Below are 18,121 nucleotides of genomic sequence, written 5' to 3'. Positions count from 1 at the left end.
ATATTCATCAACATTAACATTACGGTCATCCTAAACAACTTTACCTTTAGAACTATAATCACCCCCATGTATAGAGTCCTCGTAAGAAGCAACATGGTAGGTTTTCATATATAATAAATTACAAATTTGGTTACTTCCAGCACTGGAAGAACCATTGAAGAATTATTTTCCCCAGAAAATCTATTAGTAGCACTATTCATAACATTATTAACAACAAACAATTGTATTGTGTTGGGAGGTATAGTAGTAACAAAACTAAGAAAATATCTAACATCACTATCGTCAAGAATCTACATACCTATATTTGATCCAGTACATTGAAAAGATTGATGAATTTGATTTGTGTGTAACCTAGACTTCGAAGCAACCAACGTAACTAATTAACCTAACAAAGTTGATATCACTGGTTATATCTACACCAAAGAATGTGTAATCCGGAGCAAGATACTGCATACATATGTCGATACGCTGCCATTTCCCTCAACTAGAAACTGGAGCTCAAAAAAAATCGTATACGTACTCATTCTGGAACGTTTTTCGAAAGTATCGGACACACAAATATACTAAAAACACAATTGTATTGCATATTTGGAAGAAAAACATAAAAAAAACCCTAATTTTGTCTCTTCGAAACACCACTCCGGAATGTATGACCGTTCCGAACGTCAGTTTGGAATGTACTTTTCAAATCGGAAAGGTATGAAGTGTTATATTTCGGACCTAATCTCCACCAACTGGCAACCCCTCTAGAACAATATCATAAATACTCCGAAATATCGTGTTCCGGAGTGCACCTCCAAAACAAAACATCGTGCTCCGGAACACGATATTCTGGATTGAGTGGTCATTTTTCCAAAAAAAAAAAATTGTTGTTTATTTTTGTTAAAAAAAATGATTGTTTATAAGGGTTAGATTACTCAATTTCCTTTATTTTAAGGGTTTTCGCCTTTTTGGTGCATGACATATAGTAAAAGGATTAAAAATGTTGTTATTTAATACTTGACAGGTTTTGTATGTAATTTGGTTTTCTAAATAACAAACATGACCCATAATTTTGGTTTTAGCTCCTTTGCTAGGGTTCCGTAAATCCCCTATTCCGTCAACTTTAGAGCCCTTTCAAATCTTTCTCTTTGTAATTCCGTGATCACATCAAGCGGTATTCATTTTCCTCCTTCCTGTTCCATTTGATTATTTTGATTAGACGTATCTTTCTGATTTCTGTTGTAGATTTGATACAAATTTTGCTTGGAATGAATTAGAAATGTAGATTGTTTGTGATCGGAGTCTTTGAAAATTCTTCCATTTTGATCGTTAACTCGTGTAAAATTTGGGGATTGTTCTGTGAATGTGCTTGAATTCCATGTGCGTGATCGTGTGAAGAACTCATTTTTTCATGAACTTTTTTATAATTCGTGATTAGGGTTCTACATGGCAAGTTGGCAACTATGTCACCCAAGTCACTTCGATCAATTTTTGGGTTTGGAAGCGAATACAATCAAGTTTATTCCGTGGAAAGTTTCAGCGAATTTGATGTTCATCTCGACAATGAACTCAAATCGTTTCAACATCAAGTCTTCAGCCAATTCAAAACTCTTTCAGAATCACAAGATGACGAATTCCTCTCCCTCCATTGGCTATCCAACCTGTTAGACGCTTTCATTGCTTGTCATCAAGAGTTTAAAACCATTCTAACAAAGCACAAGGTAGATTTCACAAAACCTCCTTTAGATGAATCCCTTAAGGAGTTCTTGAATAAGAGTATCAAGTCTCTTGATATATGTAACGCTATTTGTTATGGGATTGAGAAGATGAAGTATTGGCATAAGTACTTAGAGATTGTTTCAAGTTCTTTAAATTCAAAACACAAGATTCTGATAAGTCAAGGGCAGTTTAGGAGATCAAGGAAAGCATTGATAGATTTATACAATATCATGTACGATGATAATAAAGATTCTAGATGGTTTTCTTCAAGCAAACTCAAATCTTTAAAATCAAAAGAACTCAATCGCGATAAATGGCTCTCAAAATCTCTTTCTTGGAGTGTTCCTAGTTCATGGTCAACAAGTAAGCAACTCCAGTCAATGGCAAAAGCACATGAAATCACCAACACATGTGGCCTCGCAAATGTTGTTTTCACCATGAGTTTTGTTAATTTTTTTGTTTTGTGGGTATTAATGGCTGCGATTCCTTCTCAAAATAAATGTCTTTACACTAATATATCCATACCTAGACATTTCTTATGGAGTACACCGTTTTCGTTGATTTATGTTAGAATCATGGATGAATTCAAGAAACGTGATAGCATGAACAATGTTGGATTGTTAAAGGAGAATTACCAGATGGAAAAATCCATTCGCTTTGTTGCAAACTTGGTTGACTATGGTCAAGAGTTTTCGTTGACTGAAGAACAAAGGGCAAAAGTGGAATTAGGAGTTAATGAAGTCGAATTGATTAATGATGCGTATGAGAATTGGTTGCGTCCATTGAAGTGCCAAGTGAGATTAGTGTTTCGTGAAATCATGTCCATTCGCTTCGAGGGTCTTGAGATCTTGACCAAGTCATGATCTTTAAGATCTACTATTGTATGGATCTCTTGAAGGTAATTAATTGTGTATATAATTAATTAGCTAGCTTTTTATATGAATAACATATGCTATCTTTTTGAGAGACCATTGATTCTTAGATGCTCCGAATGTAGTTCATATATGTCATGTCTTTTCTTTCATTCGTCTTTTGTTGATTCAAGTTTTGTGTTAAAATTTCCATTCTTTGTGATATAAGAAAAAGGGTGAACCATTAATGGCTGACTTGCGTAACACTAATGTTAGTGGGACCTAAAATGGTGGAACTGGTGGAAAAAGACCCACCATCATAAAAGTCGTGATCTTTATTGTTGTAAATAACTCTATCTATTTTCCACATACTAAGGTTAATTTTAATGTTATGGTCGGTTGAAATAGATAAGTTTTTTAGGGATATTTTTGATTATTAGGATGATAATGACATTTATGTCCGGCACACAAACAAGTGAACATGGTTTTTTTTTTTTTTTTTTTTTTGGTAAATTACTGAAATGGTCCTTGTGGTTTGGTCAAAATTATATTTTTGATCCTTAATTTTTTTTTTACACTTGGATCGTCCATGTGGTTTGATTTTGTTGTGTTTTTCGTCACTTACATACATAAAGTCAGGGATCAAACGTGCAATTTTGACCAAACCGTATGGATGAAAAACACAACAAAATTAAACTACAGGGACGATCCAAGTGCAAAAAAAAAAGTTAAGGACCAAACATGCAATTTTGACCAAACCATAGGAACGATTGTAGTAAATTACTCTTTTTTTTTTTTAAGAATAATTCTTGAATTCATAAGAAAGATTTACATAGATGTAGCAGGTAAACGAGCAACAAAATGTATCGCAACTTTTTTTTGAATGACAAAACTAATTCTTTTAAAACAACATCTATAGATCTTGAAGTCATAACTTTACTATGCATGATCCGTTGGACTCTATTGAGTAGCTTCACAGCTTCTGGCGCAAGTAAACTGAAAGTATCAAATGCAAATGATGTAAACGTATGTTGATTTTCTATGTACGTTTTTTTTTTATGTTTTGTCACTTTGCTTGATCTGGGTAGAGACCAAAGATCTTAAGTGACCGATCTGGCAAAACAACTCAAAAGATAAAGAAGTATCATTAATTTCTTCATGCTCGTTCCAAGTTCGAAGTACCAATTGTACAAATAATAATCCACTTCGTTACATGATTTCTTTTTCATATAGATAGATATAGGATCTATGGGGCAATTACTTAAAAGTGTATTTTGTGCTACAGCCCTTCCTATCTTATAGAAAAGGATCCCAAGATCCTAGACCAATCTTACATGGGATCGCAAATCTCAAATTTATCTATGAAGAACGGTTGCACTATAGTGAAAACTTCATTCCTCAAGCTCACAAGAGGAAACCCCTGTTAGATCCCTACACTATATTTAAAATAAATAAATAAATAAATAAATAAATAATAAAAAAAAAAAAAAAATAGTTTAGATGCACCAATCTATTTTTATTCATAAAGATGACATATTTTCTTCTATCATTATATTAAAAAAAAATTTCACTAAAATGACTGTGACTTAATATACCAAGACAACTAAATTCTCAAAATGTATCACATGTTTTTTCTAACAAAACTCTTAAGAACTTTAGCTAGTGAATTTATGAAGAACTTTAGCTAGTGAATTTATGAAATTACTCACAATCGAAAAACTTTCAAGGTAATATTCACTAGTTTAAGACTAAACGGTGTCCTACCTTATTTGCCGTCGGCATGCCTATGTGGCATTTAATGCTGACGGTAAACAACACATCAACCTTTTTTTTTTTAATGTTGGTGGCAATTTTTAATGGTAAACATTTACCGATCGCAAATTGTGAATGTACGAAGGTTTTGTTTTCATTCTAGCTATTGATTGGATATTGCAAAGTTAAAGTTTTATTTTTACTTTTTTTATTTTTTTATTTCAAAGGTAAAACGGCAAAAATGGTAGCTCACTTGGAAAGTCATTTTTTATTGGCCCAGGATAGAAGTATCGAAGCAAGGATAGAAATATAAAACCAGATGTCCAACAATGTACCACACTTTTATCATCTTACACTTTTATCATCCTAAAATAATCACCACATCCTTTAACCTAATATCTTTTTAGACTATTACACCCTTTAGCCTAATATGTTTTTAAACTGCGTTGAAAAAAAAAATCTCAAAATTAGGTAAATGATTTTTTTTTTAATATATAACTTCATAAAGTGTAACAAAAATGGTTAAGGTGTAGTATTTTTAAGTCTTAGACTAAAGGATATGATGATTGTTTTGCCAATGATAAAAGTGTCACATAAAGAATGATAAAAGTGTCACATAAAGAATTCAGGTAACATTTTACCAATTTGCCTATTTTCGCTTATAACCATGGTGTGGTGATGTATTTGTTTATAATTTTTTTTTTCAATTAACTTTTTTTTATATAAAAACTACAATAATACTAATTAAAATAAAATATAAATTTCATTTAAAATTCTAGAAAATTAAAACAACATGAAATTTAAAAAACTAAATTCTTGAAAATTTAGAAAAAACATAAAATTAAAAATACTTAGAAAAAGGTAACATTGAAATTTCATTTGCGTTGAAGATTCTATTTTTCCCGAATTGACGTTTTGACCGCCTTCGCCGTTTCTTGATCTTTGGGGTCGAGGTGCCTAACGTCTGATATTAGCAACGAATATTCCATGATTTGGACGGTTTCTGCCATATGTGTCACCAATGTTGTATTTAACTGTGCCATCATTTCCTCCGATTTTTTTGACCGCCCGTTTCCGTCCGTCGGGAAAGCCACTATCACAACATCGTTTAGCCTTAGGCTACCTGGAGTAGATGGCAAAAAGAAACGTGAGAACTGACATGTCAGCCCCCTTCATGCGTGAACACGGGCCCAACCTCTGGTGGGTTGGGTGTGACGTGAAGATGGAGACGGAACAAGACGCATGAATTGATTGGATTTCTTTTTTTTTTTTACCGTTGAACGTTGAATGTTACCGTTTGTAAAAATAAATAAATAAATAAATAAATAATTATCACACTCACCCTTATATATCTTTACTATCTTATAAAAGAAATCTAACTATTTCTAAAAATAGATTGATTATAATAATAATATTTTTTTAAGACGCCCAAATAATGAAGCTGATAGTACAAGTAACATTAATAAAATAATATTAAATCTTAACCACATTTTGAATTCAAATATTTATCATCAAATCTCCTTATATTTCTCAGCAATTTGATATTGTTCCCTCAAATCCCGGATTCATTCAAATTTTGAACCCTTTTAGATATCCTTAAATTTAGCATGTTGATTCAAATATCCTTTCAATCGCATATACCTCTTTGTTCCCTCATCTGCTATAAAGCCCACCGTCTAGGAACAAAAAATGACTTCATCTCCCAAATAACACCATAGTTTGATTATTTTGTTTTTGACATGTACTTTCTTTTGTAACATAACATTTTTGTAGAGGAAACATATCACCGAAAGAATTTACACACCCCGCCGCTTTGTGCGGGTACGCTGCTAGTATATATATATATATATATATATATATATATATATATATATATATATATATATATATATATATATATATATATATATATATATATATATATTGTTGAAGTATATCATGTTATCCTCTTATCTAGTTTTTATGTATTTGAATGTAATGCTTATCTCTAGTCTGTTTTGAAATCTAATAACTGTAATCTGATTCAAACGGATCTCTGATGTATAAATACCAACATTGTGATTAGTGAAAGGCAGATTAAAACCGGCTACAAACTTGTGTCGATTATTTCATGGTATCAAAGCAGGTTTGTACACAAACCTAATAACATGACAGGAAAAACAGGAGAAACACCTGGAGAATCATCGACTCCCAAAATTGAATCTAATTCTCCTTTCTATCTTGGTCCTCAAGACCAACCTGGTGATTACATCACGCCGACCAGACTACGTGGTGATAATTACGATGACTGGGCGGGAGATATCTAGATGGTTTTGGAAGCACAAAGAAAATTTGGGTTCCTGGATGGTACAATCACTGAAAGAACTCCTCCAGTCACAGAATCTGATTGGAATACCATTAATGCCATGATAGTGTCGTGGATTATGAACACGATAGATCCTGAAGTAAAATGCTATCTGGTGAAGCATAGAAACGCGAAGAAACTGTGGGATACGCTCAAGTCCCGCTATGCTATTGTTAACGGACCAAGAATTCAACAGCTCAAGAGTTTGATCGCCAAGTGTGAACAAACAAAAACAATGCCAGTGTCGGAGTACTTTGGGAAACTCATGGCGCTGTGGGAAGAACTTCACAAGCATGAATCGGTGATTACATGTACCTGTTGTAATGCTTGCACTGCTGGAACCAAACACGAAGAAAGAAGAAACACAGACATGCTCCATAAATTTCTTATGGGGTTGAACTCTGATTACTTCTCTAGCTTACGTACAAATATACTTTCGCAAGACCCGTTACCATCACTTGACAAAGCATTTCAATTGGTGGTGTAAGATGAGCGTGTAAGGACTGCTAATATGGACATTGAAGAAAAACCTACTGATGTTTTGGGTTTCTCTATTCGAACCAACACCAACAACAAAGGAAGGGGCGAGGGGAGAAGACAGACAAGTCATCTCTTATGTGTTCTCACTGCAAGAAAAATGGGCATGAGGCGACGAATTGTTTTGAGTTGGTTGGATATCCAGAATGGTGGGAACAGGATCGAAGTAAGCCCGATGGTGGAAGTAGAGGTGGCATATCTGGTGGACGTGGAAGAGGGTCGGCACGAGCAAACGCGTTGACTACAAACTATCATCATGGATCAGGAGGTAATACAGGTTCATCTCCATTGCTTTTCACCGCTGAGCAGTGGAAGGCACTCACAGGTTTGATGAGCACCTCAAAAATCCCTGAAGAACGATTTCATGGTACGTTGCAAAAGAGACTTTGGATAATTGATTATGGGGCAACCCATCATGTTACAGGAGATTTTTCTTGGCTTCATAATACTCATAAAATCTCAAGTTTGTTAGTAGGACTGTCGAATGGTAGAAAAGTTATTGCTACCCATGAGGGTAGTGTGCACTTATCTGACAAAATTACCCTAAAAAGTGTTCTTTTGGTTCCAAAATTGAATTGCAATTTGATCTCAGTTTCTCAACTGAATGATGATATGAAGGGTAGTACACTATTTAATTCTTACATGTATGCTATACAGGACCGGTCGAGGAAGCTGATTGGAACGGGAGTTAGACGGGACGGACTATACTACTTTGGAAAAGGCGACTCTATTCAGCATGTCTCAGTCAATCAAGCTTCATCCTCATCGACTCTTGAACTTTGGCATAGAAGAATGGGTCATCCCTCAGAAAAAGTGGTGAAATCTCTCATTCCTACTAGTAGTTTGCAGGGTAGTTTGAATAAAGCATGTGAAGTCTGTTTTCGGGCTAAACAATCTAGAGAAAAATTTCCTTTAAGTAGTAATAAAACCAGTAGAATTTTTGAAAAGGTTCATTGTGATTTGTGGGGACCATATAAATATTCTTCTAGTTGTGGTGCACGCTATTTTTTTAACCATAGTTGATGATTATTCGCGTGCTGTGTGGATATACCTCCTGATTGACAAAACTGGAAATTTTCAAATGTTCATGTCATTTGTTGCAATGGTCCATAGACAATTTTCCCAAAAGATCAAGATTGTTCAAAGTGATAATGGTACATAATTTAATTGTTTAATGAATTATTTTTCTACAAGAGGCATTCTTTTTCAAACCTCCTGTGTGGGTACTCCACAACAGAATGGTCGTGTAGAATGAAAACACAAACATCTTTTAAATATCGGACGAGCTCTCATGTTTCAAGCTAATTTGCCTGTAAGTTTTTGGGGAGAATGTGTGCTTACCGCCTCTCACTTAATTAATCGGACACCATCCCCATTACTAGACAATCAAACTCCTTTTGAGATCCTGTTTGGTACTTCGCCATCTTACTCTACCATCAAAACCTTTGGGTGTTTGTGTTTTGCTCATAATCAAAAAGCTAAAGGGGATAAATTCGCGAGTCGTAGTAGAAAATGTGTCTTTGTTGGATACCCGTTTGGCAAGAAAGGATGGAAACTTTATGATTTAGACACTAAAACATTTTTTTGTCTCTCGTGATGTGAAATTTTTTGAGGATATATTTCCTTTTAGTGATTTGTCTATTCATTCTAAAGATCAGCCACCTATACTTCATGACCTTCCCAATTACTTTGAGCCTCTGGAGAATGCCTCAAATGACAGCTCATCAACACAACCCATACCTGTTGATGAGTCCACATCGGTGTCCGAGCCCATTTCTACCACTAATCCCACAGTGAATCTTGAGCCCGTATTAGATCCTATTCCTAATTCACCATTGGTGACATCTGTTCCACCATCAAACACTAAACCTCCAATGGGAAGAGGGCACCACGAGAAATTTCCATCGGTACTTCTTCAAGATTTTGTTACTCACACCAAAGTAGTCAAATGTCCATCCCGTCCTTGCTCGTCTCCATCGGCAACCTCAGGTACTTTTTATCCTATTTCTCATCATATAACTTGTGATAAGTTTTCTCCTACATATCAGAAATTTATTGCTACACTCGTGGCTAGTCAAGAACCTAGATCATTTAAGGAGGCCATGCAACACGATGTTTGGAAAGCTTTTATGCGAGAGGAGATTTGTGCACTTGAAGATAATGGTACCTGGATTTTGACTTCTCTCCCACCTGGGAAAAGAGCCCTTGGTAGTCAGTGGGTTTACAAAATTAAATATCACTCTAATGGTGAGATTGAGCGATATAAATCAAGATTAGTCGTCTTTGGTAATCATCAGGAAGCGGGAGTTGATTATAATGAGACATTTGCTCCCGTCTCCAAGATGACGGCAGTGCGGGTTTTCCTAGCCGTGGCAGCATCCAAGAAATGGGAACTTCATCAAATGGATGCCCATAACGCGTTTCTCCACGGGGACCTTACCGAAGAAGTTTCTATGCGTCTTCCACCAGGTTTTCAAAGCTCTAACAAAAATCTGGTATGTCGATTACAAAAATCTCTCTATGGCTTAAAACAAGCTCCTCGTTGTTGGTTTGCGAAGCTTGTCAAATCTCTCAAAGCATATGGTTTTCGTCAGTCTTACTCTGACTATTCTTTGTTTACACTTACTCGTGGTGACACTCAAATTAATGTCCTCATTTATGTGGATGATCTTATAATTTCGGGTAACAACTCTGTTGCTATTAAAAGATTTAAAGGCTATCTCAGCAATTGCTTTAAGATGAAAGATCTGGGTTCTCTTAAGTACTTTCTTGGCATAGAAATGGCTTGAAGTCCCCAAGGTCTGTTTTTGTGTCAACGTAAATACACTCTTGACATTGTCAATGAAACATGTCTTTTGGGGGCAAAACCTTCGATTTTTCCCATTAAACAGAATCATAAACTTGGTAGGGCTCATGGTGCATTTTTAAAGAATCCCGAAGCTTATCGCTGACTCGTTGGACGACTGATTTATCTTGCTGTCACACGTCCAGACTTGGGCTATTCGGTACATATTTTATCTCAATTTATGCAGGCTCCTCGCATTGAGCATTGGGATGCAGCATTGCGAGTGGTCAGATATCTTAAGGGCACTCCTAGACGTGGTATTCTATTGCGTTCGGACAGTACTCTTTCTCTCAAGGGCTGGTGTGACTCGGATTGGGCGGCATGCCCCATTACTAGACGATCTCTCACAGTGTGGATTGTTTATCTCGGACATTCTCCAATTGCCTGGAAAACCAAGAAACAGCACATGGTTTCCCACTCTTTTGTCGAAGCAGAATACCGGTCCATGGCTGCTATCACATGTGAATTTAAATGGCTGAAGAGTCTACTTCTTAGTCTAGGAGTCAAACACCCTCAAGCAATTACTCTATTTTGTGATAATCAGGCGGCTCTACATTTAGCAGATAATCTTGTGTTCCACGAAAAAACTAAACATATAGAAGTAGATTGTCACTTTGTGCGTGATGCTATTGTTGACGGTCTAGTGGCTCCTTCATATGTTCACACATCAGAGCAACTGGCAGATATTCTAACCAAGGCACTTAGCAAAACTCAGTTTGACAAATTGGTGGACAAGTTGGGCATTTTTTATCCTTATGCTCCAACTTGAGGGGGGATGTTGAAGTATATCACGTTATCTTCTTTCTAGTTTTTATGTATTTGAATGTAATGCTTATCTCTAGTCTGTTTTGAAATCTAATAACTGTAATCTGATTCAAACGGATCTCTGATGTATAAATACCAACATTGTGATTAATGAAAGGCAGATTAAAATCGGCTACACACTTGTGTCGATTATTTCATATATATATATATATATATATATATATATATATATATATATATATATATATATATATATATATATATATATATATATATATATATATCAACCTTTTTTTTATCATTTCAAACACACAAAGATATTTTCAACACAAACACTTCACAAAAAAATATTCTTTCATCATGGATCCAAACCAAAATAAATATCCACCCCGAACACTCCAAATGATCCATTAACGAATATTGACTATATGCAATTGTTATCTTCTCCCATTCAACAACAACAACCTCTATTCACTAATCTTTCATACCACCCACACTACTACCAACAACAATAACCACCATAATTCATTCAACCCAATTTCAAGTCTTTCAACAACAACCTTCTCCGCAATTTCAACCCAAAACTTCACAACCATCTCAAGTTCCATTATCTCAATATCAACCCGTAAACCTCGACAATAATGACGATGACGAACGGGTCCAAGAAACACAACAACCAACACGTCGAAGGAAAAAAAACAAAAGACCCAAAAAAAAGAACTACCGCATGGAATGAAGACGAGGAGGAAGCTTTAGCGAAAGCTTGGATTTTCATATCACAAGACGGGGATATCGGCAACTCGCAAATGGGTCAAAGTTTTTGGTGTCGTATTTTAGACCACTTCCACGTGTTATTAGGAAACAAAATATAGTGGACTTACAACTTGACCAACGCATAATGGCGTGATTTAAGAGTGACTTGCACCAAATTTAACGGCGTATTTGACAAGCTTAAAAATATGTATCGAAGTGGTAGCAACGATTTCAACATTTCATCAATCGTGTTGTACTTATACAAAATTACTAACAATGGTAAACCGTTTGCCAACCAAAAAGCGTGGGAAGTGTCGAAATTGCCAAAAATAGGTCCTTTATCCGGAAACGGCACATTCAGGATCTACCACCGGTTCCAACAAAAGACCGAGAACGTCCGATTCGGACATTGGTGTTAACCTCGACCTCACTGATGAGTTCGACGCCACCGAGGGGGAGGGTCCACCAGACGTCCAACTTCGTCGACCACCGGGAATGAACAAAGCGAGAAAGGGGGTGTCTTCTAGCAGAAAATCAACCAACGAGGATGGATTAGCGGAGAAAATTGACAAAACTCTAAATGTTTTAGAATTTTTTTTTTGAGTCAACGGAGGAACAATATCGACGACAATTGGCACTCACCGATCTTCAAATTATAAAAAAGGTACCGCAACTGAATCTCGACCTAGAAAATTTAAATGCGTTTTTTTTTTTTTTTTTTTTTTTTTTTTTTTTTTTTTTGCAAATTCAACGAGAAGTTCTCGACAAATATCACGATTAGATTCTATGTTTTTTAGTAATTTAAGTTTAATTTTCTATGTTATTTTTAGTATTTTAGTTTTCATTTTTATGTGCTTTTATGTTTTTTTTAGTAAGTTAGGTTTAATTTTCTATTTGTTTAGTTTTTAAATTAATGTAATGTGATTTCATTTAATATAATTAATTTTTTTATTTGTTTAGTTTTTTAATATTTTATTATGTTTTAAATTATATTTTTACTTAATTTAATCATAAAAAAAAATAAAGATAATTGTGGAGTTGTGACCATTTCCTATGTGTAGTGGGTTGGTGAGCTGAATGTGAAGCTGACAAGACGCATAAGTGACACCATTTTTTCGGTGGGTTGATGGTGACTCATCCCCACAACCTTAGTAGGTTGCGGGTTACTTTTTCTAATAAAAACCTCATGAACCACCTTTTCTAACAAAAATCTCATGAACCTTGAGCACTTTTTTACTCCTATACATTTTCAAGAAATATTCATTTTACCTTTGACATTTTTTTCAACCTCGAAATATTATTAACCTTGTGGAAATTTCATGATTTTGATTTCTTATGCGAATTTCCAACTAATATTCGCAAAGTTTTCAATTAACAAAGGAACTTCGTGAATTCGTAGACCTTTTTCACAGAGAAAATGGTGATAAACTCTGAAAATACAGTTTTCAAGCTATATATTAAGCCACCTTATTAACTCTTAAAAAGGCTATGTGAATGCTTTGGGTGGCCTTCTCTATTGGGCCAACCCAATTCCATAATCAAATATTTTACTTAACCATTAACCATTGGATTATTTTTAGTATTTCAAGAAACAATCACAATTCATTTGGTTGAAAACTTAAAAAGACGATTAACTCCCTTGTACAAAGACATGAAATAAAAAAAAACAAGGTTTCTAAGTTTAGTGGATATGAAGAACATTAAGTATTAGTGAAAATACATATGAATTAGTCGAGGGTATATCAGCTTTTTGGCCCCTAACAACTATGCACAAAAGATAACTTGGTCACAACTTTTTTTACTCATCTTTTTCCACCGCTCTTTACAAATGGGTGAACCAAGAGAACAAGAACAAACCCTATGTTTTTCATTTTAATTTTAAACTTTAAAAATTAACAAATAAACCCTAATTTCACATCGAATTAGTTCTTCGAAGTACTCTTGGTGGCCTTCTCTTCTCCAAAACCGGCACCAGATTCTGCATTAGCTGTTCGTTCCACAACAAATCAATACCAGATAAAAACAGACCTTCAGGGCTTTTATGTCTTTTTACACAGTCTTAATGAAGGATTCATTATCAAATTTTGATATTAGGGTCAAATTTACTGAACTTTGTGAAAAATTGCTAAGGATTAATAAGGTCTTCTCATTTGGGTGACAGTGGAGCTACCAACAAGAGCATTCAAAAGGGGATTTTGAATAAATACATGACAATGATAAAGATAATTAGATAACTATCAAAATCATCACTGTTTTTATTTTCTGAAAAGGAAGAATCTTGAATTGATTTAAAAGGAATCACGATGATGGGTTTGAAAGTAAGTTTTGGTAGGTTTACAAGTTTATAAGGTGTGAAACTAACCTGTTTAAGCCTCTCCTTGTTCAGTTCATCCTGCAAGTAGATTTATCATTCAGAATCTATGAGGATGATGGTCGATGGATAATCAGAAAGTGTGTATCGAATTTCACATAAAATTATACCACTTCTTTTAACAATTTGGCATGTTCTTCTTCCAATTGAGTCACCAGAGCTTCTAATTCGACTGTGTAAGCCTGAAATTTGTACATAGATTTCAAATCAAAATACTAATACTACAAAAAAAAACAAAAAAGGTTTAGTAGATTAACGAGAAAATTAACCTGCTTTCGCTCCCTGGACCTTGCAGCCGATTCTCTGTTCTTGATCATCCTTCTCTGTTTCTGCTGCGTTGCCTTGTCAACTGGCGGATCTTCCACCACAACCTTCCTCTTACCTCTCCCACCGCCGCTTGTTCCCGCACTTGTACCAATCGCACTCCCAAATTGCATGTGCTGCTGAGGCATGACTTGAAACGAGGCTCCAGCTCCGGCACCGGCACCGGCATCGCCACATATAATCGGATTAACAACTCCAGCATATTCCGAAATGACCGCCGAGGCAGATACCGGCGGCAATTTCACTACATCCTCCTCCCTAACAGCTCCGGCCTTGGTCAGAAAATCCTCTAGAGTCATCTCTGGATCACCGACACTTCCATCCACGATCTCCTTTAACCTTTCATCCATCGTCTTTCCACCACCAGCACCGGCGGGAAAACTCCCTGGCGCCTGACGCGAATCCTCGTAAATGTTCTTAAGGAGATCGTCCATATTCATTGAAATTAAATTGCTGTTGTGATCGGTGAGACCGAATGCTTGATGACGTTGTAGATCCTGATTCGCCGGCGATGATGATGCCATCACCTTCGACGACGCCATACAAATAATTCAACCAATTCAAATCGAAAAAAACTAAATCAAATCTTCAGGGGTTTATAGTAGGAATAGAGGAATCAGTTGGAAGAGAAGAGTGGAGAGGGTGAAAAGGAGTACGACCGAGAGACTCGCCGGCAGTTCGGATGTTATACAAATACAGAAACCATTTTTAGAGAGAGAAGGAAACGGAGAGAGAGAAAATCGACTGTATGGACGGTTATGTCCTCGTTCGGCGGAGGTTAAAGGCGGAAATAGTGAGGGTACTTTTGTCATTTGGACATGAAAGAAAGCCGGCAGGGGATGGTCACGGGTAGATGCGTGTCCAAATTTTCTTTCTATGATTCTATAAAAAGAAAAAATAAATAGTTTGCTGGACTATTTTTTCTTTTAATTTAATTTACGTTTTTTTTTTAAAGTAATTTCATTAAAACCAGAAAATGACAAATCAGTTTCCAGCAATTAATTTTTAAGAAATAACCAGTGATCAGTAAAATGATCCAAATACCATGATTTTTAAGGATCATCTCATGTAAAAATATGTAGCGGTACTGGGTTGCAATTTTATTCAGGAATAATTTTATATATGTATTCCTTTTAAATTTTAAAATATCATATTTATTTAGTTTAATTTTTAATATTATATTTACCTTTCATAAACCTTCAAAATATCATATTTACCCAAATCATTTTTTATAATGTTTTTAATATTTTATAATCATTTTTATATATCATACAATTATTATAAAAAATAAGAAATTTAACCATATTATCCTTACGTCTATGATAATGGAATGCGAACTTCTAAATTGTTGGAATGTCGGTCTCTTAACAGACAAAAAGATTTATCTTTAACCCTTTCTATGAAATGTATATTTTGATTATTTAGTTTTTATTGTTGTTGATTATTATCATTTTGTAGATAAATGATATTTTAGATATTATCATTGATATTGTGATGTTTAAAAAGTGCATATACGATATTTTGATATTTAAGAATGACATATATGATATTTTGATGTTTAAAAAGGACATATATAATATTTTGATGTTTAAAAAGGACATATATGATATTTTGATGTTTAAAAAGGACATATATGATATTTTGAAAATTTATGAAGGGTAAATATGATATTTACAAATTAAGTTGGGTGAATATGATATTTTGATGTTTAAGAATGACATATATGAAATTTTTTTTTTTTTTTTTTTTTTTTTTTTTAGACGACCCATCAATAAAAATATGAGTTTTATTAAATGTATATCTGTAAAAATCTAAGTTTTAATATATATATATATATATGAAAGTCATCTTTAAAAATTTGATAAACTCAGCTTTATTTTTTCAAAAATAAGCAAGTAATGTTGTGTCAAATGTACTATACTTCAAAAAGCAGAATTTGTATTGTGAAAATTAGAATTTGCACTGCAAAAATGAGAGTTTCTATTATGAAATTAGAATTTGTATTGAAAAAAGTGAAATTATACCAAAATTTGTAGTGTACTTGATGAATCTTTTATAAGAAATCATTTTGTTAAAAAAAACTTTTCATCTTTATCTGTCTAATTTTGTTAGCAAAACTTTCCACATTCCTTGTCTTATTTTGTTAGAAAAATTCATTTTGCTTTTGTTAAGAAATATGACTTCAAACATTTAAACAAAACGTTTTATTGTTGCTTGTATTGGTGGGTCATGATTGTCGGAAAATAAAGGATATATACGTTTAATTGTTTTGTCAAAAACTTGTTTATAGAAATTTCATCAGATATAAATTTTCAAGATTTATTAAATTTGGTCAACCATAAGAAATGTTTGGATAACATACATAATATCAATTTGTCTTTCCAACCCAAGTATTTTATAAAGATAGTTGACAAGGGTGATGTTAAGCACTTAAATTAGATTATTCAGTAACTTTCAACTATTGTACATCTATATCTGGTGGATAATGATATGTAACAACAGTGTTCTAGATTGGTTTAGCTTAATGTTTATTAGAGAACAAAGATGGAATTTTGGGAAAAACTCTGTGCCACGACGTGGTGCAAGGATGCCTACGACGTAGCATGGAACAAATGTAACACATGTTTTATTGAGTGTCACAAAGTGACAGTAGGTTGGCCACGACGTGGTAGCCGTTATGGACCAAGCCCTGTAATTTTATGGTTTCCTCCCATATTTAAGCAATATTTACAGAGGATTAGGACATCCTCTGCAGCCTCCAACCCTCTACCTCAAAACCTTATTCTCCCATTTGAGAGTTTTGGTTTATTTTGATACTTTTGATGGTTTGAAGAAGAAGAAGAAGAAGAAGAATAAGAACAAGAATGTGTTTTAGTGCATTGATCCAACAAGCAAGCTTCATCGTCCTTCTCTTATGCATTCTCTAGACCTTTGTATGTGTCTAAGATCCAATATTTTGTTACTTGCCTCTAGATCTAGGCCATTTATCCCTTACTCTTCATGATATGGAAGTTTGGAAGGTTAGATTCCTTAAAGTTGGCAACTTTATAGATCCTTGAGGTCATCTTGGTGTTATATGTCCCCGATTTAATGATCCTTGGAGTTTTGATCCCATGCTTAAGCTTTGAGTACACATTTACCATGTTTTTGACCTAAAATGGAAGGGGCATGCATTGGACATGCATGTCCATAAAGCTTTGATTTTTATGGCCCATAATGTTTAGGAAACCCTTCTAGAAACTTTAGAGGAGTAACTCTATTGATTAAGTGCTTAATGGGTATTTGCATGCCTTAAGTTGCCTTTAAAGACTTAGGGCGTGAGATCTTAACTAACTGAGGTGCCTTAATGGATAAAGTTGGAAACTTTATCCATTAAGAACGTGGGAATGATCAGATCTGAGCTTTGAAACTCTTAAAGTTGTTGGAAAACAACTTAATAGGTTAAGTTGTTCAAGCCAGTCCCCACAGCGTGACCTTAGGCTGCCACACTGTGGCGACTGGGAAAGGTCTCAATTGTTTTGTCTTTACGCTACCATGACGTAGCGATTTGCTGAGATGATTTTTGGGCTGGTGAACTTAAGTGTTGACCATTTACTGTTGATTTGGTGGCCGGTTTGACTTTTAGAATTAGTGTTGGAAGGAAAGGAGGTTTAATTTTGAGCTTAGACCTTTCATGGGCCAGTAGTTTCCTTGATTGTTAAGTAGAGTTTTATTGTGGATATGTTTAGCAAGAGGAGCATTGATATCGACGACTCGAGTGGGTGGTTTATCTTGTCTTCAAGGTTGAGGTGAGTCTTATCAATGTACTCGTGGGTCAAAGGAACCAATTGTTGGATTAGTGTCTAAGTCCATAACTATTTTGGTATGTACTTGACCCG

The 18,121-nt window shown here is 34.7% G+C and overlaps 3 protein-coding genes and 1 pseudogene across 4 annotated transcripts; 3 read left to right on the top strand and 1 right to left on the bottom strand.

The window, feature by feature from the left end:
- Window positions 1–1,445: 1,445 nt before the first annotated feature.
- LOC145007226 (protein ROH1D pseudogene) lies at window positions 1,446–2,564 on the top strand (annotated as a pseudogene).
- Window positions 2,565–6,610: 4,046 nt separating this feature from the next.
- On the top strand, window positions 6,611–7,135 carry LOC145007225 (uncharacterized). The gene has a single exon (XM_078966199.1). The coding sequence runs from the start codon at window positions 6,611–6,613 to the stop codon at window positions 7,133–7,135; it is 525 nt and encodes a 174-aa protein (XP_078822325.1).
- Window positions 7,136–7,263: 128 nt separating this feature from the next.
- On the top strand, window positions 7,264–9,974 carry LOC145007224 (uncharacterized). The gene is made up of 2 exons (XM_078966198.1): window positions 7,264–8,058; window positions 8,799–9,974. Exons 1-2 carry the CDS (start codon window positions 7,264–7,266, stop codon window positions 9,972–9,974), a joined length of 1,971 nt encoding a protein of 656 aa, XP_078822324.1.
- A 3,231-nt stretch (window positions 9,975–13,205) lies between these two features.
- Window positions 13,206–15,089, bottom strand: LOC145005886 (bZIP transcription factor 12-like). Of its 2 annotated transcripts, none has more exons than XM_078965001.1 (4): window positions 14,189–15,089; window positions 14,030–14,101; window positions 13,911–13,940; window positions 13,206–13,526 (listed from the first exon to the last, which is right to left on the bottom strand). In XM_078965001.1, the coding sequence occupies exons 1-4, from the start codon at window positions 14,783–14,785 to the stop codon at window positions 13,461–13,463; spliced, it is 765 nt and encodes a 254-aa protein (XP_078821127.1). In that variant the 5' UTR covers window positions 14,786–15,089; the 3' UTR covers window positions 13,206–13,460. The 2 variants fall into 2 exon arrangements, with proteins under 2 accessions (XP_078821127.1, XP_078821126.1); XM_078965000.1 differs by having other exon boundaries at window positions 13,206–13,535; window positions 14,189–15,083.
- Window positions 15,090–18,121: the final 3,032 nt, after the last annotated feature.

This window comes from Lactuca saligna, chromosome 7, assembly GCF_052625555.1.
Source record: "Lactuca saligna cultivar CGN05327 chromosome 7, ASM5262555v1, whole genome shotgun sequence".
Taxonomy (NCBI): Eukaryota; Viridiplantae; Streptophyta; class Magnoliopsida; order Asterales; family Asteraceae; genus Lactuca; species Lactuca saligna.
The sequence above is the reverse complement of the archived record's forward strand: the minus strand, read 5'-3'. Positions and strand labels throughout refer to the sequence as shown.

Coding starts and splice junctions, on each gene's coding strand:
- LOC145007225 (XM_078966199.1), top strand. CDS start 6,611: ATGGTTTTGGAAGCACAAAGAAAATTTGGGTTCCTGGATGGTACAATC.
- LOC145007224 (XM_078966198.1), top strand. CDS start 7,264: ATGTGTTCTCACTGCAAGAAAAATGGGCATGAGGCGACGAATTGTTTT. Junction 8,059..8,798: donor GTTTGAATAAAGCATGTGAA/GTCTGTTTTCGG, acceptor AAATTTTTTGAG/GATATATTTCCTTTTAGTGA.
- LOC145005886 (XM_078965000.1), bottom strand. CDS start 14,785: ATGGCGTCGTCGAAGGTGATGGCATCATCATCGCCGGCGAATCAGGAT. Junction 14,102..14,188: donor GGTCCAGGGAGCGAAAGCAG/GTTAATTTTCTC, acceptor TACAAATTTCAG/GCTTACACAGTCGAATTAGA. Junction 13,536..13,910: donor ACAAGGAGAGGCTTAAACAG/GTTAGTTTCACA, acceptor TGGAACGAACAG/CTAATGCAGAATCTGGTGCC.